The sequence below is a fragment of the Macaca mulatta genome, chromosome 9 (genome assembly GCF_049350105.2).
Source record: "Macaca mulatta isolate MMU2019108-1 chromosome 9, T2T-MMU8v2.0, whole genome shotgun sequence".
NCBI classification, from domain to species: Eukaryota; Metazoa; Chordata; class Mammalia; order Primates; family Cercopithecidae; genus Macaca; species Macaca mulatta.
In genome coordinates, this window is record NC_133414.1 from 107,320,442 (window position 1) to 107,343,003 (window position 22,562).

General features: G+C 44.3%; 1 protein-coding gene across 50 annotated transcripts in view; it reads right to left on the minus strand.

Moving 5' to 3' along the window:
* Positions 1 to 7,589: 7,589 nt before the first annotated feature.
* The window catches only part of SORBS1 (sorbin and SH3 domain containing 1), a 252,279-nt gene continuing 237,306 nt past the window's right edge, over positions 7,590 to 22,562 (minus strand). For 40 of the 50 annotated variants that reach the window (XM_077946901.1, XM_077946888.1, XM_077946900.1 and 37 more), the window contains 3 exons: positions 18,400 to 18,458; positions 14,459 to 14,571; positions 7,590 to 10,960 (listed from right to left, as the gene is read on the minus strand). In XM_077946901.1, the coding sequence (XP_077803027.1) occupies positions 10,893 to 10,960; positions 14,459 to 14,571; positions 18,400 to 18,458 (240 nt within the window). In that variant the 3' untranslated portion in view covers positions 7,590 to 10,892. Of the gene's footprint in view, positions 10,961 to 14,458; positions 14,572 to 18,399; positions 18,459 to 19,187; positions 19,248 to 22,562 lie in introns of all 50 variants that reach the window. The other 10 variants (XM_077946867.1, XM_077946865.1, XM_077946855.1 and 7 more) reach the window with 1 other exon arrangement.

The following is a 22,562-nucleotide window of genomic DNA, read 5'->3' on the forward strand; positions in this document are numbered from 1 at the left end:
AGGTGTTTTACCTTAAAGGGAACGAGAGAAATGAGGCAGGAGCTGGAGGAGGAGCAGGAACGAGAGAGGTTTTTCCTTAATTGAAAAAGAGGGGTATAGGCCTTCTCAGCAGGGTCATAGAAAGGCTGCTGTAATTGTATACAGGGCCCTTCATTGTTCTTAGGTAAATGGGGCACTATTGTTACTCTCCTTTCTGGTCTGACCCTGCCCTGGGTTGACCTTTCAATGCCCAGTGGATTAAAGCTTAACTTCCTACCTGTCACGTTTCTTTTTGCAGCTCTTCTGGAAAGCTTCTCTCTCTTCCTTGACTCCCCTTTCCCTGGTCCCATCTGGCCTTTTTCTGCCGTAATTTGCTAAGCACGCCCCCTTTACCACAGCTGCCTTCCTTGACTCCCAATGCCCTGTGTTAAGGACCCCCTCTTTAGTTCTCTGGAAACTTTTCAAAAATACTAAAGTCTGGTTCACCTGCAATTGGACTCCCAAACTGAAGGTGACAAGGGCACCTCTAAATCCACAACCATTTTGTGGGTAGGAAGCATTTTATCATAGAAGAAGAGATTTCAGGCAATGGTACGAGTTGAGGTACGGTGTAAGGTGATGATTATTAGAGACAGAGAGGAAGGACAAACCCAAGATAAGTTAAAAGGAAGAACCGGCAGGTCTTGTCAACAGTCAGATGACAAATATGTACGTGTCGAAATTCTTAAATACAGCATACCCTTTGATCTAGCAATTCCACTCTAGGAATTTATCCAGAAAAAAGTAGCCATTCAAGGTGTCAAGAGTATGGAAAAGGATGTTCATTATAGAATTCTCCATAATTACAAAATACTGAAAACATCCCAAGTATCAATTATAGAGGGTTGCATGTTCATACTACAGAATATCATGTAACCATTACAGTGATGATGCAGACATGAATATATATTGTCAAGAAAGGACTTTTTAATCTAGTAAGTAAAAAAAGCAGTTTATACACATATCACCTATATATATATTTGGTAGAGCACTTTAAAGAGGTTATGTCTCAGCAGTGGTGATTATACAATTTATTTATTTATTTATTAGATGGAGTCTCACTGTCACCCAGGCTAGAGTGCAGTGGCACGATCTCAGCTCACTGCAACCTCTGCCTCCCAGGTTCAAGTGATTCTCCTATCTCAGCTTCCCGAATATCTGGGATTACAGACACGTGCCACCACACCCGGCTCATTTTTGTATTTTTAGTGGAGATGGGGTTTCACCGTGTTGGCCAGGCTGGTCTCAAACTCCTGACCTTAAGCGATCCACCCGCCTCGGCCTCCCAAAGTGCTGTGATTACAGACGTGAGCCCCCGCGCCCGGCTGATTATACAAGTTTTCGGTTTGTTTTACTTCTTAAAGTTTAGCTAACAACTTTGTTTTATTTAATTTAAAAAGTGGAAACAAGTAGTTTGCCGAGGGGTGATATTTGAAACAAAGGGAATAGATAAGATTGCCCAACTAACAGATTACAGAGAAAAACTTGGAAACATTCATATTTAGGGAATGAGAAGAAGGTGAGAAGCCAGGAAAGAACTCAAAGAAACTGAGGGAAAAGGCAGGAAGATCTCACAGAAACCTAAGAAAAAGATACAGCTCCCAAAAAGGGCTTGCTTACAAAACCCCCCCTGGTTGGCTACTTCAAGGCCACTCCCAGTCCTCTCTGCCTTGTCCACTTCCTCGAAGCAATTTCTTCGTAGTTAGGAGTAGCCACATGGTCACTTCTAGCCAATGAGATGCTGGGTGGGTTGCGGGGGGTGTGGACGGGCTGCTTTTGGAAAAGATTTTTCTTCCCCGATGAGGGAAACATGCAAAGAGAAAACGTCTGTCCTGTGTTGTTGCTCCCTGCTTCCAACCTTCAAACGCAGTTGTATGAGGATGTGATGCTTGGAGCTGCCATGGTAGCCAGACTGCCACTATGAGAGAAAGGCCAAGGGACGTACTAACCCAGAGCCGTCTTCTTTTCCACAAGATAATGAGACACATCTGCATCACATAAGCTGGCATTCGTTGGGCCGTATGTTATTGCAGCTGGAGTTATTCTTAATTGATACAGAAAATAAGAGTGCAAGTTTTTGTCCACTTTTAGCTTTGCAGATCTATTAACACCACATATGGGAGCTACAGTGCAGGTGACAAAGAGTTCAGACTGGTGGTCAGGAAATACAGGTTCGAGGCTGGACCACACTTCTGAGAGGTTTGTGAGTGCTGGAGAGTAAGATGACATGAAATTGGCAGATTTCTTCTATGCCATTACTGCTGTCTCGGCTCTGGCAGAAGACTGACCGAGGAGGGACATACACCTTTAATGCAACTTTCAGTGTTCAAGCACGTAGTAGGCGCTCATCAAATGGTTATCACTATTATTCAGTGAGGTAGCTTTTGAAGATGTTATAGTCTTTTGGTAAAGTTTAGGTGATCCAGAGGTATACTGGTCCACAGTCTTGTCCCAGCTCTGTGCCTTGCAGGCAGTAGAGTGTGATCAATGGAAAGGACACTGGCTTTGGAGTCAGACTGAAGCCATGTACTTGCACATATACCCTGGGGCTGAACTCCTTTGAGTCTCAGTTCCCTCACCTGTCAATGGAGATAGGAATACTTTCCTCACCGAGGTGGTATTAAAAGATAATGCATGGAAAGTGCTGGTATACAGTAGGCAATAGAAAGATTGGGGAGCTCCGATGTGGACATTGCAGGTTGCCTTCCAAATTTCCTTTTCTTCCTCCTTCCTAGAAGAACCTCACTTTGGTCCAGGCATCTTTCCCTCCTAAATGAAAAAACTCAGACTCAGACAGCCTATGTGGCATTTCTGAGGTCTCACAAAGTAGGTAAGCCTAAGAGGTCTTTGAACTCACGTCTTCAGACTGCCAGCCCATTGTTCTTTCCAATACCTCTCCTTTTTTCAAGAATTCGTGCGTTTATCCAAAACAACAAAATACCAGAACTTAGAAGTTCTATTTTTTTTTTTGAGACGGAATCTCTCTTTGTCGTCCAGGCTAGAGTGCAGTGGCACGATCTCAGCTCGCTGCAAGCTCCACTTCCCGGGTTCACGCCATTCTCCTGCCTCTGCCTCCCAAGTAGCTGGGACTACAGGTGCCCGCCACCACACCCGGCTAATTTTTTGTATTTTTAGTAGAGACAGGGTTTAACCGTGTTAGCCAGGATGGTCTCGATCTCCTGACCTCATGATCTGCCTGCCTCGGCCTCCCAAAGTGCTAGGATTACAGGCGTGAGCCACCGCGCCCGGCCAGAAGTTCTAAACTGTAGTCCACTCCTCCCCAAGTGAGTGATCCAAGCATGAGACAAAAGCCACAAAGGTTTTTCTTTTTTCTTTTTTTCAGTGGCACAATCTCGGCTCACTGCAACCTCTGCCTCCAGGTTCAGGCGATTTTCCTGCCTCAGCCTCCCAAGTAGCTGGGATTACAGGCGCCCAACCACCATGCCCGGCTAATTTTTGTCTTTTTAGTAGAGACAGGTTTTCACCATGTTGGCCAGGCTGGTCTCGAACTCCTGACCTTGGGTGATCCACCCACCTTGGCCTCCCAGAGTGCTGGGATTACAGGCATGAGTCACCATGCCAGGCCAAAAGCCACAAAGGATTTTACAACCTTACCTTGGAAGTTGCACTTTTCTGCGACCTTCTACTGGTCACACAGACCAATCCCGATAGAATGGAGAAGGGGACCACACAAGCGCCTGAATACCAGGAGGTTACGGTGACTGGAGGCATCTTTGGACACTGACTACCACAAGTACCTTCACATGATTTGAAAATAGTTTTGACATTATGAATCTCTCAAAAGGGCTTGGAGATTCCAAAGGGACCATGAACCATGCTTTGAGATCATCAATTTACATTATGCTACTATTGAAGATGATTTGATCTCCCTTTTGTAGATTCGTCTGTTTGTCAGATATTACTTGAAAAACAAGTAAACCCTAAGGGTAGAGAGACTCTTAATCTACTCAGTATTTTGCCCCTGACAAGGCCAGAGTGAGGGTCCTGGAAGACCAGTGCAGTTGTCCTCCGGGACAGACTTCATAGTGTCACACGGTGGTTCACAACTTCTCATTATGGATTTTTGCATCTATGGATTTATCTTAAATGTTCTATAATATTTTCAATCTGAACCACTTTGTTGGCTAATTTGTTCCAAAAATTACCTGTATTAAGTGATAAGTTCTTTGATTTGTCCTAAAAGACCTTGGTTAAGTGTTCCTGAGACAGGTATGGTGGTGTCTATGTGCTAAGACTTGGAAAAATACTCCCATGTACAACTCATCCAAACATCCTCTGTGACTTCTGAGACATTAACTTGGTTCCCTTCCATTAGAGTCCTGATATTTTTAGCATGAGATTACGGTTGTGCTGTGCACCCCTGGTCACATTGGCCGCCTCCTCCTCTGGGATTTCTCCTCCCACTCTATTCTTGTCAAGACCCTGGCTAGCAAAACTTCAGCACATAGCCTGCTTTCAGCTACACTGAAGTTTATACTGGGACAGGACAATAGTGTTCCATTTTCAAAGTGTGTTACAATAACTCTCCAAGTCCAGTGGACAATTGAGTTCTCTCTCCGGCTTCCTTTTCCCCTTCTTAGAGCAGACACCCCCTCCCCCAGCCATTCCTCTCCCTCATTCTTTGAGGTTTTGGTTGAGCTGCCAATCTACCCATCTCGGCCTCCCAGAGTGCTGGGATTACAGGTGTGAGTCGCCATGCCGAGCCAAAAGCCACAAAGGTTTTTACAACTAAAGTTGCCTCTTTAATCAAAGTGATTGGTCTAGGGAAGGGTAAATATCCAGACTGGGCCTGCCAGCATCTGGAGTTGTTTTCAGGGAAAGCCAAATAGGAAAGTACTTTTGCCTTGAGAATTTGGAGTCAGAGAGCTGGAAGAAGGAGGCTGGAGCAGCCTGCAACCATGTTTCCCACTGGGGCATTCAGTAGGTGAAAATGTAGCCAAACAAAACGCCAAGAATAAGACAAATACTGATGAGAGTTTGAGTCTCTGGATTAACCCCTGACTGAGGCTAGTTCCAGCGCCTTTTGGTATGTCTCAGCCAATGCAGTAGTGTTAGGTTTTTGTTTTTTTGAGATGGAATGCAGTGGCGCGATCTCAGCTCACTGCAACCTTGGTTTTTGTTTTTTTGAGATGGAATGCAGTGGCGCGATCTCAGCTCACTGCAACCTTTGCCTCGTGGGTTCCTGCAATTCTGCCTTAGCCTCCCGAGTAGCTGGGATTACAGGCGCACGACCACGGCCGGCTAATTTTAGTATTTTTAGTAGAGATAGGTTTCACCATATTGGTCAGGCTGGTCTCGAACTCCTGACCTCAGGTGATCCACCCACCTCGGCCTCCCAGTGTTGGGATTACAGGAGTGAGCCACCATGCCCAGCCTAGGCGTCTACCATTTAATCACTGAAAGGGCCTTCCCACAATTGACTCTTTGGGCCATAATTATATTGGGAGAGATCTGCTCTCCGCAGGAGCATGTATTGAGAGAAAATAACAGAGGGCTGAGAATGCAGTGAAGATCTAGAAAGAGGATGAAGAAGGGGCTGGCCAGCCAAAAGCAGGTGAACCAAGGAGCAGCAATTCATGGAAGCAGACAATGTAGTTTTAACTGGGTGGTGGGAAACACAGTTCCATGGACTTGATGGGAGTATAATTGGAACTTTTGGGAAGGCAATTTGGAAATCTCTTAAGGTTTGAAATGTTCCTGCTCTATGAGCCAATAATTCTACTCAAAGCAGCATTGTTTGTTGTGGTAAAAAGCTGGCAATAACCTCAAATACTTGCATCATCAATAGAGGATGGGTTAAGTAAGTTATGGAAACACATCCAAGTTCTACCAAAGGAAAGTAAAAGTGTATGAGACTACATAAAGCATTTTAGAGACATGTGTGTTTAGTATGTGTAGAGAAGCAAGCTGGGAGGACCATATATTGGAGTGATCTCTGTGAGGAGTGTTATTACGCAGAACTTTCACTTTCTATGTTTGTATGAAACCAGCATAATATGAAAGATTAATTCGTTGTTTCTGCCACTGTAAGAAAATGGTTTCCCTTCTTTCATTGTTGGTAGAACATATTCTGAGTTCTAGGATCTCTGGTCTCAAGGGCTTCTTTATCCGTTTGTTTGATCAACAAAGGATTGAGTGCCACATTAGACTCTCTTCTTGGTGCCAGGCATATATTAGCAAAGCAGAGTCACTAATCCCACCAAATTTACAGGATTGCTTGTGAAGACAAATCTCAGATGGTGGTGTTATGGAGAAACAGAGCAGGAAGAGGGGGATGGAACGCAGTGGGTGGGGACACTAGTTTCCTAAATGTATGTAAAGTAGTCACAGAAAGCCCCATTGAGAAGACAACAGGAAGACCTAGAGGAAGAAAACCATGCAGCTCTTGGGGAAAGGGCCTTCCAGGGGATTGCAAACATGAAGACCCTAAACCTCAAATGTGCTTAATGAGTCTGAGGCCACAAAGAGGGCGGTGTGGCTGGAATGAAGGAGATAATTCAGGGGTCGGGGGAGGGGAGGAGCAGTATGTCTACAGACTTGCCATTGTACCACATTAGCGAGATGAGAAGCCACTAGAGGGTTTTGGACCAACATTTAGATGATCACTCTGGTTGCTCTGTCTAGACAAGACTAGAGGGGGCAAGAGCAGAAGCAGGGAAGCCAGTTAGAAAGTTATTGCAATGATCCAGGTGAGAGAAAACGGCTTGGGCTATGATGGTAGAAGTGGTTGGCTTCTAAAAGTAGTTAGGAGGTAAGCTGACGGATTTGTTAGAGACAAGGGTTCATAGGGCCTGTGATTCAGGGCCTAGTGTTAAAGACTGTCAGACCCTTGAAAGAAGAGACTGTTAGGCCCCTCTCCTACACCTGTTTGAGGCCCAGGTACACCGAGTTACTCCAGAGGCAGCATTGCAAACTGGTGCATTTAGTTGGAGGTGGAGGACAGAACCCAGGGAGAGAGGGTAGAGGTGTGAGCTTTCCTATTAGGGGACAGATCCGTGCCTCATGTACAGCAGACCCCATCCCAGACTAAGATGGCGGTAGTTGTAGCCATGGGATGCCAGGGGAGACTGCATGCCTAGTGCCTTAACACATTTGGTTTGGAGGAGAAAAAGGACAGATTGCATTTTCGCCCACCCATACCAAGAGAGGACTCACAGCCAGATTAATTTTATTTAGAAAAACAAAGTGCTATGTCATTTCCCATACCCATGTTTTACACAGCAAATCTAGACCCGTTATACATATTTTATAATGTTTTACTTTTGTTTTTAAAGACATTTGTGCATTACTTTTGTTATCAGAACAAATACAAACATATTTTAGAAATAATGGCAAAATGGTCAACAGTAATCAATTAATTCAGAGGGTCAGGAGTTTGGTTATTCAGAAAAAAGGTAAGAAGTGGTGTCTTCAAGGAGGTGGCAGAAGGCAGATGGTAAATGATTAAGAATGGAAAGGACGGTATGAGAAATTGAAGCAGTGAATTTAAGCCTCATTTGAGAAGCTTGGCAAAGGAAGGAAAGAAACAATGAATGACCAGAACAAACATATGCCACGCAATTCTGAATAAAGTTTATTAAATAATATGTACAGCAAATGTAGTAATTCAACACATCTATTTATCAAATCAATCCACTGCAATGAAGAAAAATAAACAAACAGAAAAATCTATGTCTGCATAGGACATGCTCTCAGTGTGTAATTTAAATGGCAATACTTTAAATTAAATGGTTATATATGTCAGTTATTTTTCTTTCAGAATATAATCTTTTTTGTAGTAACCTATTCTAGCAATAGGACTTAATATGACTGCAGATAAATAGGACTGCAAAAACCAAAAAACCAAAATAATGAAATTAAAAAGGAAAAAAAACTATAACTGAGATCATAGTTACCTTCCCTCCCCAATAGAATAATTACCATAAATTTTAACACTTTACAATGACTATTTTTGTGCTAAAAATCTGTAGGTGAGTTATTTGGAATTCCTTCATTTAAATAAAAATGCAAAAAACTTCATGACTTCCTTACTTTACCCCCTTCCATTCAAATTTTTAAAATTATTTTTCTATACAAGGTAGGTACATGGGCTATACAAAGTTAAATATACATATTTACAGTCCCACTTCTTAAGCACATGATGTTTTTTTTTTCCTTTTACTGATCCCAGAGAGACTGCAAAAGATAAGGAGTTTGGGGCTTGCCTTTACCCGGAAGCATGGCTAATATATCAAAATGTGTTGCAAGGCATGCCGCCAGTTAGTAGCACTTGCTATTAATAAACCTGTATAAACATTTCAGCATAAAAATAGGTACTTTATATTACTAAATGTCTGAAGACAAAAGAGCAATTGGAAACCTCTGTTCCTTGTTTCATCATACATAGGAAGGCGACGTGATGCAAATTTTAACACATGATTTCATTAAAGACGGGCAAATTGGTGAGGCATACCTGAATTTCTGGAGATATACAAATGCGTGAGGCTGGCATCATATGCAAATGTGGCTTTACGAATTGGTTTTATTTTCTAGCTGTATTTAAAGAGGTGTTCAAAATTACCTACTTAATCAAGAAGCACCCCTCAAAAAACTATTAGATAAGATAGTGTTATTAATCGTTTGCATCTAAAGACCAGGAAATACATTAGCCAATACATTCCAAAATCGGTGAAATGCTGCCGTGCAAATTGCACGTGCATATGCATTTTTACTATATTCCCTCAGAGACAGTAAAAAAAAAAAAACACAACAACAACAACAACAACAAACCAGTGCTCTTAGATGGTGGAGCAGACCTTCCAAAGCAAGACGTCTTACTCTTACTGGGTCTTAAGGAAAATCAGGACGTCTCCTTCTACCCAGAAAGCTCACCCCCTCCAGTGCCATAGCCTTTTCCCTTGGGATTAAGGCCCTGCTCTGTCATAGTTAAAAACAAATGTCTGTGGGAAGAGGTAACTCATTCCTATTATCAATCACTTACACTTTAGTGTGAATGAATTAGTGGCAGTTTCTTTCCTGAGAACAGGATTTGAAAGAACAATAGGGAGAAAGTGAGGGTACTGCGGCTCTCTGGTGGAGGGTGGGAAGCTGGTGGGATCCTAAGATGGGTATTTGTGACAGCAGCTGAGCCACAGGCATTGAAAACAAATTTTGCCTACCTGTAAAGACTTTAGACTTTGGGACAATGGTCCTGGGGTAATTCTGAGCTATATGCAGACAGCCAGGGCTTCCTGTATACAACCCTACCACCTATAATTGTTACTCCTATTTGTGAGCTTGGATGTGTATCTTTGGGGGGAGATGACAGTTTGGAGACTCTGGAAAATATTCCAGGTATTTCCAGCTATGAACTACCCTCAGACAAAGGTTCTTCCAGCACCCTAGTTGTTTAAAAGTGAGCTAATGGAGATGGAAATATGACAATGCTTTCTAGGATTCCTCCAGGGAAAATTCATCTCTTCCTCCCTCACGCCCTTCTCAGCACTTATCACGGTCTCTCTTGATTAAGTTCATTTTCCTGTGTCTGTCTCCCCAATCACCTCGAGTTCCTGGTGGGCAGGGAATGGGTCATTTCTGCATTTGTCTCACTCGGGGGTCTAAGAGAGGCCGATAAACGTCCTTGAGTTGGACAGAGCTGTGACCACGCACCCCAGATGTCACAGGGGCCTCTCTCTTCTGATCTGGCCCCCACAAAGAACAGACGTCCTGGTTGCCGCTGGTAGTGGCAGAATTGCTGCTTCAGTCTGAAGAGAAGCCTTGCCAGGGTGTACTCAGATTCACAACCCTGGTTACTACATTTTGTGTGATCCTTGAACTCCTACAGGGAGTAGATCTGGAGCCACAGCAAACCCTGGGCATGTCTTGCTTTTGGTTGTCCCCCCAGCAGCCAGCGTATATTGCTGTATGTTAAATGAATGAATGAACATCATTTTTGGTTTTCTATGAGAATAGGCCTTCCAATTCCAAACTGTCCCAGGCAAACACAAGCCAGAAAAGAAAGGTTAGCAACAGTGCTCTGAAAAATGCAGCTGCGCTGTCCTGAAGGTAACCATTTCTAAAAGCCAAGGATATGGGAAAAGAATGAACCACAAGTGGCCTCCAGAGCCACAGGGCTTCCTGACTTCATCACTCAGAAAACAGACATAACCTATCTGCTTGGCCATCTGCTCCCCAGTTCTCATGGGCAAACCTTGTGTGCTTTTCTGTCTGAACACCAGGGCAGTCAACGGCACTGCTACACAGCAGGCTGAATGCATTGGGCGCCTAAGTTTTGCCTCCGTTTCCCCATCCACACCTCAGCAGGTTGAGTGAGGGATTTGGTCTTGGGGCAGTTTGGGGGACTCCACCTTTGTCTAGGGGACAGTATTGGCAGCCCAGACTGACCTCCAGCAGTTAGAGGATCAGCTGGCTCCAGGGGAGCTGGGAAATGTAGGCTGGGGGTCTTGGTGCATCCTTGGGCTTGAAGCCTTCAGGATCAATGATTCCTTTGAGATGGGAGCTCTCTAAGGCTGGGGCAGGAGGAGGCATTTCTGGCTAACTCTGATCCCAGACTATGCTTCAGGTCAGATTACCCAAGAGGTGGAGGGGAGGGGAAAGGCTGGAGTGGCTCCCAGAAGCGGCTAAGTAAATACAATTTGTCTCAATTCTTTTTGTTCAGCACACTAGTTCAGCCCTGTCTAATACACAGTAACCTTAGACAGGCTTGGGTTTTAAACACAACACTTCTCTGCCCCTGTCTTTTGCTTCTTACTTTATCCACTGTATTAATTTTCCTACTGACTCAACTAAAAAGATCGGTTCATGAATGATGCTTCATCCTCCAATAAAAATAATCTCCATGGTTTTCAGTCTTCTTATAGATACAAAGGTTTTACATAGTTGCCTGGAAAAGTACCAAACTGCCTTGTCCTTCTTGAAGTACCTATAAAAAAGCACACACATACGAAACGTGAGAAGACCCACTCACTTGAGTTGAGACAGCACGCTGCAGGGATGTCTGCTCAAACGCCCCTTGTTAACAGTCCTGCAGCTTAGAGAACACCATATGGTTTCCAAAGTCCTTTCCCCTACCTTATCTCACTTAGGCTGCCAAATAATGCTGGGTGGTAAGCAATGTAGGCATTTCTAGTACTCCTGTTTTTCAGAAGAAGGAACCCAGGTTCAGAGAGTGGAAGTAACATGTCTGAGGTTCCACCGCTTAGTAAGTATCAGAGGCAGAATCTGAACCGAGGTCTTCTGACTCCCAGTCCATTGCTCTTTCCAACACTTCTGCTTTCTGGAGGAATTCACACATTTATCTGACACAAGAAGATACCTGGGATTTAGATTTTCTAGACCATGCAGTTTCTGAAAGCCCACTGACTATGGCCACCCATCAAAAGGAAATTCCTATCAAGCTTGTGCCTAAGACCCCAGTTGAGTCCCTATCTTTGGTACTAACCTTGTTAGGGCTCCTGCTAAGCCAGGAGCACTGAGCCATCTGGGAACAAAGCCCTTCCTGGGCTGCTCCACAGGCAGCACTGCTGATCCTTAATCTAGTTCCTTCCCTTGGGATTCTCTCTCTAAAGCAGGAGTGGCAGATATATGTTGTGTCATCATTATCCTCTCTTTAGCAGACATCCCAATTTGATAATTGCACCCTTATCACAATTGGCTTAGATTTGGCTTCGGAATCCTGTTGCACACAACATCTCAAGCAGCCACTACCAGTGGGTTGGAATTAGTACCCAAAGTGAAACTTCTAAGCTAAAAAAAAATATATTAAAGCTTAGGACACCTAAAACATCTAGTTGAACTCCTACGGAGAATGGCTAAGAAGGCTAGAGAACTGAGATGGTAAGGTCCAGAGATAATAAGAAACTTGCCTAGGGCCACATAGCTAGTTAGCATCTTCCTTTATGGATGAGAAAAATGAGTTCTGCTAGGCTACTTTATTTGTAGTTTGAAAACGCTACTTTTCGAAGTGACCAAGGAGGCTGGGCATGGTGGCTCACGCCTACAATCCCAGCACTTTGGGAGGTTGAGGCAGGCAGATCACTTGAGGTCAGGAGTTTGAGACCAGCCTGGCCAAGATGGTAAAACCCCATCTCCATTAAAAATATAAAAATTAGCTAGGCATGGTGATGCTGACCTGTAGTCCCAGCTACTTGGGAGGCTGACCCAGGAGAATCGCTTGAACCTGGGAGGCAGAGCCTGCAGTGAGCCAAGTTCATGCCACTGTACTTGAGCCTGGGTGACAAACCAAGACTCTATCTCAAAAAAAAAAAAAAAAAAAAAAAATAGTGAAGAGTTCAAGGATGCAAGGAAGATACTCATCCCAAAATACTTCCTTTACCCAGCTGCCTGGCAGGCCTTTGTTAGAGAACTGGTGCTCCTTCCCACACCTAAGTTCTCATAAAAAAAACATACTGCTGAACGAGTTTAACAGCTAGTGCTTACTAGCGCTGCACTCTCTAAAATGATAGCCATGTGTGACTACTGAGCACTTGAAATGCAGCTAGTCTGAAACGAGCGGCGCTGTTAACTATAAAATACACATTGGGTTTCAAAGACTTAGTATGAAAAGATGTCTGTAAAATAACTCACTAACAATTTTTAATATTGATTACATGTTCAGATGATAGCATTTTGAACGCACTGGGTTTACAAAATACATTAGAATTAATTTCACTGGTTTCTTTTTACTCTTTTCCATGGGGCTTCTAGAACATTTTAAATTTCATACACAGCTTACACTGTGTTTCTATTGGATTGTGCTGCCCTGGAGTGGTCATTGACTTCTCAGACCTGATTTCTTTTTTTTTTTTGAGACGGAGTCTCGCTTTGCCACCCAGGCTGGAGTGCAGCCGCGCGATCTTGGCTCACTGCAAGCTCCACCTCCCGGGTTCACGCCATTCTCCTGCCTCAGCCTCCCAGTAGCTGGGACTACAGGCGCCCGCCACCACGCCCGGCTAATTTTTTGTATTTTTAATAGAGACGGGGTTTCACCGTGTTAGCCAGGATGGTCTCAATCTCCTGACCTCTTGATCCACCCGCCTCGGCCTCCCAAAGTGCTGGGATTACAGGCGTGAGCCACCGCGCCCGGCCTCAGACCTGATTTCTAATGAACAGACGACTCAAGGTAGTGAGGGCTGTGGGCTTCTGTGGACCTTGGGAGGATGGGGTAGTTCTCTAAGAGGCTGGTGAGCACAAAGTAAATCTTTCTGACTTCTCATTCATGTTGAGGTCTTGCTGTCCTCACCACCCCAGTCCTGATACTACTTTGCTTTAACAAAGCTTTGCCAGAAAAATCAGGGAAGGGCTGGTCTTTGGAAAGAAGATGAAGGTAAAGTCACTTCTATGGGGAGAAACTGAGGCAAAGAGTGGGTCAATATCTCCCAACATTATATGCATGCCTGAGCAGAAAGAACACAGATTTTAGGAGAGATGGGTGGCCTGAGTTCAAATCCTGGCCCCACTATTTGCTACCTTGGTGATCTTCTTGTTCGGGCCTCAGTTTTCGAATCTGATAAATGAAGATAATTCTTATCTTACTGGGCTGTTTGTTGAGAGAACGTCAATAAAAGCATAACAAACACAGTGTCTGGTTTGTAACAGAATCTCAATAAGTTTGATCTCTCTCCTTCTTATACAGGCAAATCCTTTAATTAAGCAGGCTGCTTTGATTAATACTACTGAAAGCCTGGAGGAAACAAGGTCTTTAGAATGTCTACACATATGCCTGAGTTTCATGGTGGAGACACAGGGTCAGTCAAAAATTTTCTTGTGTTATTTCACAAGGGTTTTAAAGATAAAATTTCCAGATGCAAAATAGACACATGCACAATATAAATGTAAGTGGAAACTAGGGCCAGGCACAGTGGCTTACGCCTGTAATCCCAACACTTTGGGAGGTCGAGGCGGGTGGATCACCTGAGATCAGGAGTTCAAGACCAGCCTGACCAACAAGGTGAAACCCCATCTCTACCAAAAATACAAAAATTAGCCAGGCGTGGTAGCAGGTGCCTGTAGTCCCAGCTATTTGGGAGACTGAGACAGGAGAATTGCTTGAACCTGGGAGGCAGAGGTTGCAGTGAGCCAAGATCACGCCACTGCACTCCAGCCTGGGCGACAGAGCGAGATTCTGTCTCAATAAATAAATAAATAAAAATAAAAAAAATAAAACATAAATGGAAACCCAATTAATAAATTTGACTACTGCTCTTCTGTGCAGCAGATTTGGTTTCAGGTTCAACATAAGCAACATCCACACCATCCTAATAGCAACACAGACTGGTGGCCCAGAATTCCCAAGGTTGTAAAAAGCTCAGAAGGCTCTTCTTTCTGTGCAGAGAAGATTGCTTTGCTTTTTGCATGGCTCTTCGCCCCCTGTTATTCCCTCAATACACAACTAGTAAGAAAAGCATGATGAGATTCTTACCAACAAACCATCCATCGTCACATTTTTCCATGACATCAACGATATCTCCATCGCGGAGTTCCAACTCATCATCATTCTGTGGTATATAGCTATATAATGCTTGATAGCTAAATCTATACATGAAAAAAATGAATAGTAAGTGACTCAAATGTTGACAGGATTAAATAATGAATTTTTAAACTCCATTTCAAGTTCAATCAACATTTCAGTAGTGTTTCCTACTTATCAGTAGGGATAAAAGCATTTTATTGACTATTTCCCTAATAACTTAGCATTTGCGGAGATGCATTCCACATATAAGTTAATTAAGGCTGAGGGATGGAGAACTTCTGACAAGCAAGCCATGAACAGTCCTCTTACTTAGCTTCATTTGGTCACCACAGCCAAGCCTTTTTATCTAGAGCACCTCCCACTCTACCCCGACCTCTGCCTTTTTTTTTTTTTTTTGAGACGGAGTCTGGCTCTGTCGCCCAGGCTGGAGTGCAGTGGGCGATCTCGGCTCACTGCAAGCTCCGCCTCCCAGGTTCACGCCATTCTCCTGCCTCAGCCTCCCGAGTAGCTAGGACTACAGGCGCCCACCACCTCGCCTGGCTAAGTTTTTGTATTTTTAGTAGAGACGGGGTTTCACCATGTTAGCCAAGATGGTCTTGATCTCCTGACCTCGTGATCCGCCCGCCTCGGCCTCCCAAAGTGCTGGGATTACAGGCGTGAGCCACCATGCCCGGCCGACCTCTGCCTTTAAAGCAGTGGTCCCCAACCTTTTAGGCACCAGGGACTGGTTTCGTGGGAGACAATTTTTCGACAGACGGGGTGAGGTCTGGGGGATGGTTTGGGGATGAAACTCTTGGGACATTAGTTAGATTCTCATAAGGAGGGCATAACCTGGATCCCTCACATGTGCAGTTCACAATAGGGTTCATGCTCCTGTGAGAATCTAATGCACTGCTGATCTGACAGGAGGCAGAACTCAGGTGCTAATGCCTGGGGATTGGGGACCCCTGCTTTAAAGTAAACCAAGCCTTTTCCTTAACATAGGATAATCTATGTAGATTATGAAGCACAATCAGAAGTTATTTGGGCCCAGAGACATTACATTCTGGTCCTACAAATGGAGAACATAAAACATTTGTTTTTTAAAAAAGTGTGTGTGTATAATAGCCATATATAATACATATAATAGCTATATATATGCTATTAAAAGTACATTCCAATTGCTTCACTGTTTAGCAAAACTATCTTGAGTTTCTTTACATGCCTGAACACATTTCATTCACTGCTTTTAAATGTGGATGTCATTTTTCTGAAACCCTTGAAAGCTTTTTTTCTTTTTTCTATCCCAGTGAGCATTGAGGGCAAGATTTTTATTTACTTGCTAGTTGGCCTAAGGCATTGGGTCTATGCTGTTTTGTCTGTTCTAACAGCCACTGCTTGTGGTGAAATCTGATCCTTGCTTTGGCATCAAGGAAAAGCTTTGTTTTTATTTATTTCTTCAACAAATACATAAGAGGCACCTACTATGCACCAACTTCACAACTCTGTTTATTATTTTGAGACACAACAGTAGCAGGCAAAACTGTAAATGGGCCAATCATCTACCATTTCCAGTAGATGTCAATGAATTCCAGTGTGCGAGCAAGAAAGACTAGAAACAAGCAAGTGGAGTCACTTCCCAGGAACGAGAGGTTCATTCTTCTCTGCTAAAACCAAAGGGACAACTTTACTTTCCATATTTATCCAAACGTATTGATAATTTGGTGGATGGATCTGGTTGCCAGAAGGAAGGTCTCAAATGAGGAATTAAGAGATGAAGATCAATTTCCAATTGGTAAATACTTTTTTTTTTTTTTCATGTTTCTGTATTTGCCTGCTGTCTCCTACTCAATTTGGAGTCCGCTACTGGCCTCCCAAAACATGCTCTTGCCAGTTTCTTAGAATGCCTGGGCCCTTTAACTCCCACCATGGCTGCTTTGCCAGCCTCAGCCCTGGGAAATAACTCCAATATCTGCTTCTCTGTTTTCACTCCCAGACAGTGGAGACTGGCTGGACAAAGTCCCACACTCTTGTTGCTTGGGTCCCCCAGTCAGTTCTAATTTGGGATGAACCTCATACTCCTCAGAACATTGTCCCATGGGGTCCTTCCCCCAGCTCTCCTGCCAATCCTGGTGTCCCCAGCTCAGCCAAGAGCTCTCACTCTACACCCACTTCTCGAGTTGGAAGCTTGCTGTGCGCAGCACCTTAATCCTCCTCCCCTCCAGATTTAAGTCTCTGTGCCTCCACTCACCTTCCTGCCTCTGCTCCCACACATGAGGAAAGAAAGGTCCCTTCTCCAAGCCATGTTGAACCCCTTCCTGGGCTCTTCCTTCACTTACTTCTTTTTTTTTCCTTTTTGTTTTAGACAGAGTCTTGATCTATCTCTAGGCTGGAGTGCAATGGTGCAATCTCAGCTCACTGCAACCTCTGCCTCCCGAGTTCAAGCGATTCTCCTGCCTCAGCCTCCGGAGTAGCTGGGACTATAGGCGCGCACCACCACGCCCAGCTAATTTTTGTATTTTTAGTAGAGACAGGGTTTCACCATGTTGGCCAGGACAGTCTCGATCTCTTGTCCTCGTGATCCACCCACCTTGTCCGCCCAAAGTGCTGGGATTACAGCTGTGAGCACCTGGCCTCACTTAGATCTTATTTGCGTTAATTGGCATTTTACTCTGGTACAAATGTGCTTGTCTCTGCACCCTAAAAACACCTCCCCTGCCTCTGCTATTCCCTTGATCTATAGCCCCCCGCCTTCCACTCACCATCGACCCTTCCTAACACAGCACCTGCTGCCACCCCTACTAACACCAACCCTGCCATATCAGAGGTCACCAGGGATTTTTCCAATTGCCATGGAAAATGCCTGGTGGAAATTTCTCATTTCCCACTCTTGGCCTCTCTGGGCAGGTGACACTGCTGACCAGATGCTGCAGCTGTTCTGTGAAAGCGAACGTCTTTAGACCCTCACTGGCATCTCCTGTTGCCCCTTCTCTGTCTCTGTGGCTGGCTAGGCTTCTTCACCTGTATCTCTGTTGGTAATCATACTCACTTCGACGGTTACAAAATGCCCACTGTGTCCTGGCTCAGGCCCTCATGGCTTCTTAGCTGGATTGATGTCTTCTAACAAACATCTTTGTCCCTGGTCTATGAAATCTACCCTCCACTCTGTTGCCAGAGTTATCTCCCTAAAACAAAATATGATCAATATGTTCCTTACTTCAGTGGCTCCCTAGTACCTACAGAATAAAATCCAAACTTACTTCAACTGCATTCTGGAATCTACCATCTGGTCCCATCCCACCTCTGAGCTTCATCTCTATCTCTTCCATGAAGCATATGCTGCAGCTACACGGGCTCTTTCAAGTTCTCCAAATACACCCACTCTATGCCCTTGCACATGTGGTCCTCACCTCTGGGAAGATATTTTCCTCCCTTTTCTAGCTCTCAGAAACCAATTTGTCTTTCAGTGCTTGGTCCAAATCTCTCTTTCTCTGTGCACAGAGTTTTCTCCTATGTGCTTAAAACATAGGAGGTATCCGATAATTTTTTATGAATGAATGAATGAAGCAACCCTTTCATTCATGGCTGGTCAGAATTAACCATTCCTTCCTCTAACTTCCTGCTACACTAGCACTGAAATCAGTCAGCACAGCTCTCATTTGCCATTCTACAGCAGTTAATCTTTATCTGTCTCTCTCTCCCAGCAGTCTATGACGGCCTTTATTTACCTGCCACCTGTTTTCACCTCGGCTGATGCGGAACATGTCCTTCACTAGAAATCCTTAGGAGAGAACCTGGGAGTAATTCACTCATTTCTGCAAACAACTGCCCCATATTCAGCCAGTGACCCGCTTTCTAAGACCAACAGTCCTCTGGGAACATGAGAACTGAAGTTCACCAGGAGTACTTACAAATCTTGTGAGGTTTGACTCCTGTCGGGGGTGACTCTTCGCTGCTGGGCTTGAGGTTGCTGAGAAATGATTAAAGATGATTTATTGTCAGAAGGGGATACCTTGTGATGAAAGTCAAGGGGATGAGAAACAGTGCCGCAGTAATGAACAGATTTTTCGGCAATGTTTATGATCTCATTGCAAACCGCTTCCTGTGAGGTGGCCCCAAGATATCCAGAAACCCCAATAAAACAGTCAACATGGGGACAAAAAAAAAGAAAGAGAGGAAGAGATGTAACATTCCAGACGAAGCACATAAGTCCAGGGAGAAAACAGAGTTGAAGATCCAGGTTAAAAAAATAGATATTCCAGTAGTGGAGTGCAGGAGGGATCCAGGCGTAAGCATGGAAAAACAGGTAAGATACAGAAGAATTTGGAATTTAGTAAGAATATTAAAAAAAAAAAAAAAAAAGGAAGCAGCATAAAAGCCTGTAATTAGTGAGTAACTGTTACAAATGGAATACTTTAGGGTAGAAATGCAAGTATGTATCCCCGATCATGCACTAATACATTAATTTAATCCCACATATAGGCAAAGCAGAAATATTGTCTCTAAATTCCTCTGCTCTTTACCAGGGGCTGGGGGTAAGGGAGTGGCCTAATATCTCGTTCTACTACAATAGCCACAGAATTCTTGTAAATAATGTTTCTGTGGGTTAACCAGGCATCATTCTAGTCTAGATTCCAAAAGCAGGATCAGTAAAAATTCTCTTTGGAAAGGCTGCAGTCTTATTCAACAGGCATCTTACCACATAGCTCTTTTCAGATTCTGTGAGATCAGGTCCTGCTCTCAATGAATGATGAGAAAGCTGTGATCACCAAGCAAATTATAAGGGAGACATTTTAGCAGATGTCACATTGGAAAGGATTCAAAATAAAAGCATGAGCAAATCCACGTACCACACCATCACGCTTGGATGACACCGGATACTGGCGGCCTGTGGCCACCAAGTCTCCACAACAACACGGTGGGTGCACAGAAGAAAATGCAAATGTAGAGTTAGAAGCAAGCATCCGGGAAATGAAATGGGAAACTGGAAACATGGCTGCAGTGAGGTGAGGATGAACACAGGGTCCCCAGACTGGTAGGAGAGAGACTCAGAAAGGCCATCTTAGCCATGTCCCTTCACACATAGTGGTCCCCTCACGCTCGGCTAGTAAGTATCTAGGGAAGGCTGCTGAACCCAAAGCCAGTTGTGGTTATTTTGTTGACAGGAAGGCCCCTCTAGCAGAGCAGGCCCGTAGAACCATCAGGTCTGCTGTATTTCAGAAACTTAGAAAAGGGAATAACATTTTGAAAACTTCCTTGGTAAGATTTGAAGTATCAACCAAGATCATTCCCCTGAAAAAATCTGCAAATGACACACTCCGGTGAGGTATGAGATGAGTTCAGATAGCTTGTAGGACAGCTTGCTTCCAGAAATAGGACTGTGTGTGACAAAACTGTCACTCTTCACTTACCAACCCAGGTACCACAGGCTGACACAGAAACACATGGTCAAGCAGACCCGCCTTTTGAGTGGGGCTTCCATTGCAGGGGCCAGGCCTTCACTAGAAGAGTGTTTAGAACCATGTCCCCCAGAGAGGATTCAATTCTAAGCTCTAGGAAGTTTTTCTAAGTAAATACCCTGAAAAGCCAACCTTGAAAAAATCCTCCAGGTAACATGCAATAATAGCAACAGGCCGGCCAGGAATGGTGGCTCATACCTGTAATCCCAGCACTTTGGGAGGCCAAGGCAGGAGGACTGCTTGAGCCTGGGAGTTGGAGACCAGCCTGGGCAACAAAGCAAAACCTCGTCTCTATGAAAAAAATACAAAAATTAGCCAGGTGTGGCAGCATATACCTGTAGTCCCAGCTGCTTGGGATCAACTGAGCCAGGGAGATTCAGGCTGCAGTGAGCCATGATTGCAACACTGCACTCCAGCCTGGGTGACAAAGCAAGACCCTGTCTCAAAAAAAAAAAGCAATAGGCCACAACTCCAGGGCCTTCTAGACGCACACTTAGAAATCTTTTGTGTATGACCCACTTGTTTCACAGAGAGACAGAGAGAGTGAGAGCCTCCCCTGAGGTTACACAGCAAGTCAGTGGTAGGCTTTTCTCCTGGCTTCATCTATTGTCCCATCTGACCTTGTCTTTCATCCTCAGACCATCTTCTACTTTACAGAGTGTGCTCATTGACCTCATCTTCAGTGAGTCCCTCAGAAACCCTGGAGTCAGGAAAGACAGGGTTTGTCACTGTTTTCTTTAAAAACCAAGGAAGCTGATGCTCAAAGGGGTTTCGTGCATTCCTCAATATCACACAGCAAGTAAGAGGTAAAGTGGCTTGGCTGCTCTTTCCCCTCCACCAGACCACCCCCTCCTGTTCACCTCCACTGGAAATGTCTTCATCCGTTAGCAAGCCCTGCAGGACTAACTTCCATTGCAGGCATCATTTCAATACCACTGTCCTTTCAGGAAGCCTCTTCAAGTTCTCCAAACCCCTTCTAAACTGCAACCACTCAAACCAGTCACCCTGCACTCTGACAGGAGCAAAGGAAGAGGCAGAACTAAAGGGGCCATGTCATGCTCCTTCTGCAATGACTCTGGATGTTAGGTCTTTGCCGGGTGACTGGGAGCCGACCTCGTGTGGCTCCACTTACCACCCACACTCCACTCACCGCCTCTGGATTAAGGTGTCCGTATCACAAAGGAAAGAAATGGACATTTCCAAGTAACTTCTATGTGGGCTTTCAGAAGAATGAAACTTACTCTGGGCACCTTGAGTGGGTGATAATGATATGCAGATTTTAACATGACAGAAGGGAGAACTTCCAAACAATCCAACAATACAAGGGGCTGCCACAAGAGGAAATGAGTTGGCTGCCATGGCAGCTGTTTAAGCTGAGGCTGCTGTGGACTATAACTAATTGGGATATTGTAGAGCCATCCTTCTTAAACTTTAATGTATATATACATATCACTTGGGACCCTGTTAAAATGTAGACTCTGACTTGATACACCTGGACTGTATTGTGAAATTCTGCATTTCTACTTGGTAGTACTGACGCTGCTGGTTCACAGACCAACTTTAGGCAGCAAGGGTGCAGAGGACCTCAACTGCCCTACACTGAGATTCTTTGGCTACAGTATGCCAAGACCGGTGGTCTGGGTCACACCTCATGAAAACAAAAGTTCTTATAAAAAATAAAATATTTCCAAATTCCAGCTGGTGGCCTCATGACCTCAGGTCAAATGCAGTACAACAAAAAAGAGAGGATATAGACAATCTCTTGGCAAGATCTCCATAGCTTACAGAAACCTAGCATCCTTCCACTCAGCTTCACTCATCCCAAAGGAGTGACTGGAATCAATTATCTGGCAAACAATTTGGTGCTGAAAAGAGGATCAGTGAATCAAATACAGTAAAAAGAACCTGATATTTTACAAGGATATATAGGTCCTTTACATACCTGACTTTTGTACTAACCCTCTGACTTGAGGAGTGCAGAATAAGGAATTTAAGGCTCAGAGGAGTTCCATCCCAGGCACTACTTTTTTTTTTTTTTTTTTGAGACGGAGTTTCGCTCTGTCACCCAGGTGCAATCTGGGCTCACTGTAACCTCTGTTTCCCAGGTTCAAGCAATTCTCCTGCCTCAGCCTCCCAAGTAGCTGGGATTACAGGCGTGGGCCACCACAGTCAGCTAATTTTTTTGTATTTTTAGTAGAGATGGTGTTTCACCATGTTAGTCAGGCTGGTCTCGAACCCCTGACCTCAAATGATCCACCCACCTCGGCCTCCCAAGGTGCTGGGATTACAGGCATGAGCCACTGTGCCTGGCCCCACTTCTATACTCTTGTCCTTTTCGGAAGAGTCTTTGAGTTCTCTAAACTCCTTCTAAACTGCAGTCACTCAAACAAGTCACCTCAGACTCTGACAGAAGTAAAGGAAGGGATAAAATGAAAGGGGCCATTTCATGCTTCTTCTACAATGTCTCAGGACATTAAGGCCTTTGCCAGGTGGCTGGGACCTGACATTGTGAGGTTTGCACAAAGTAGTGTGAGAGCTGAGCCCTTTGACGTCTAATCTCCATATACCACCTGCCACCTCCCTCTTGAATCATGATTCGATTGCTTGTGTAACTA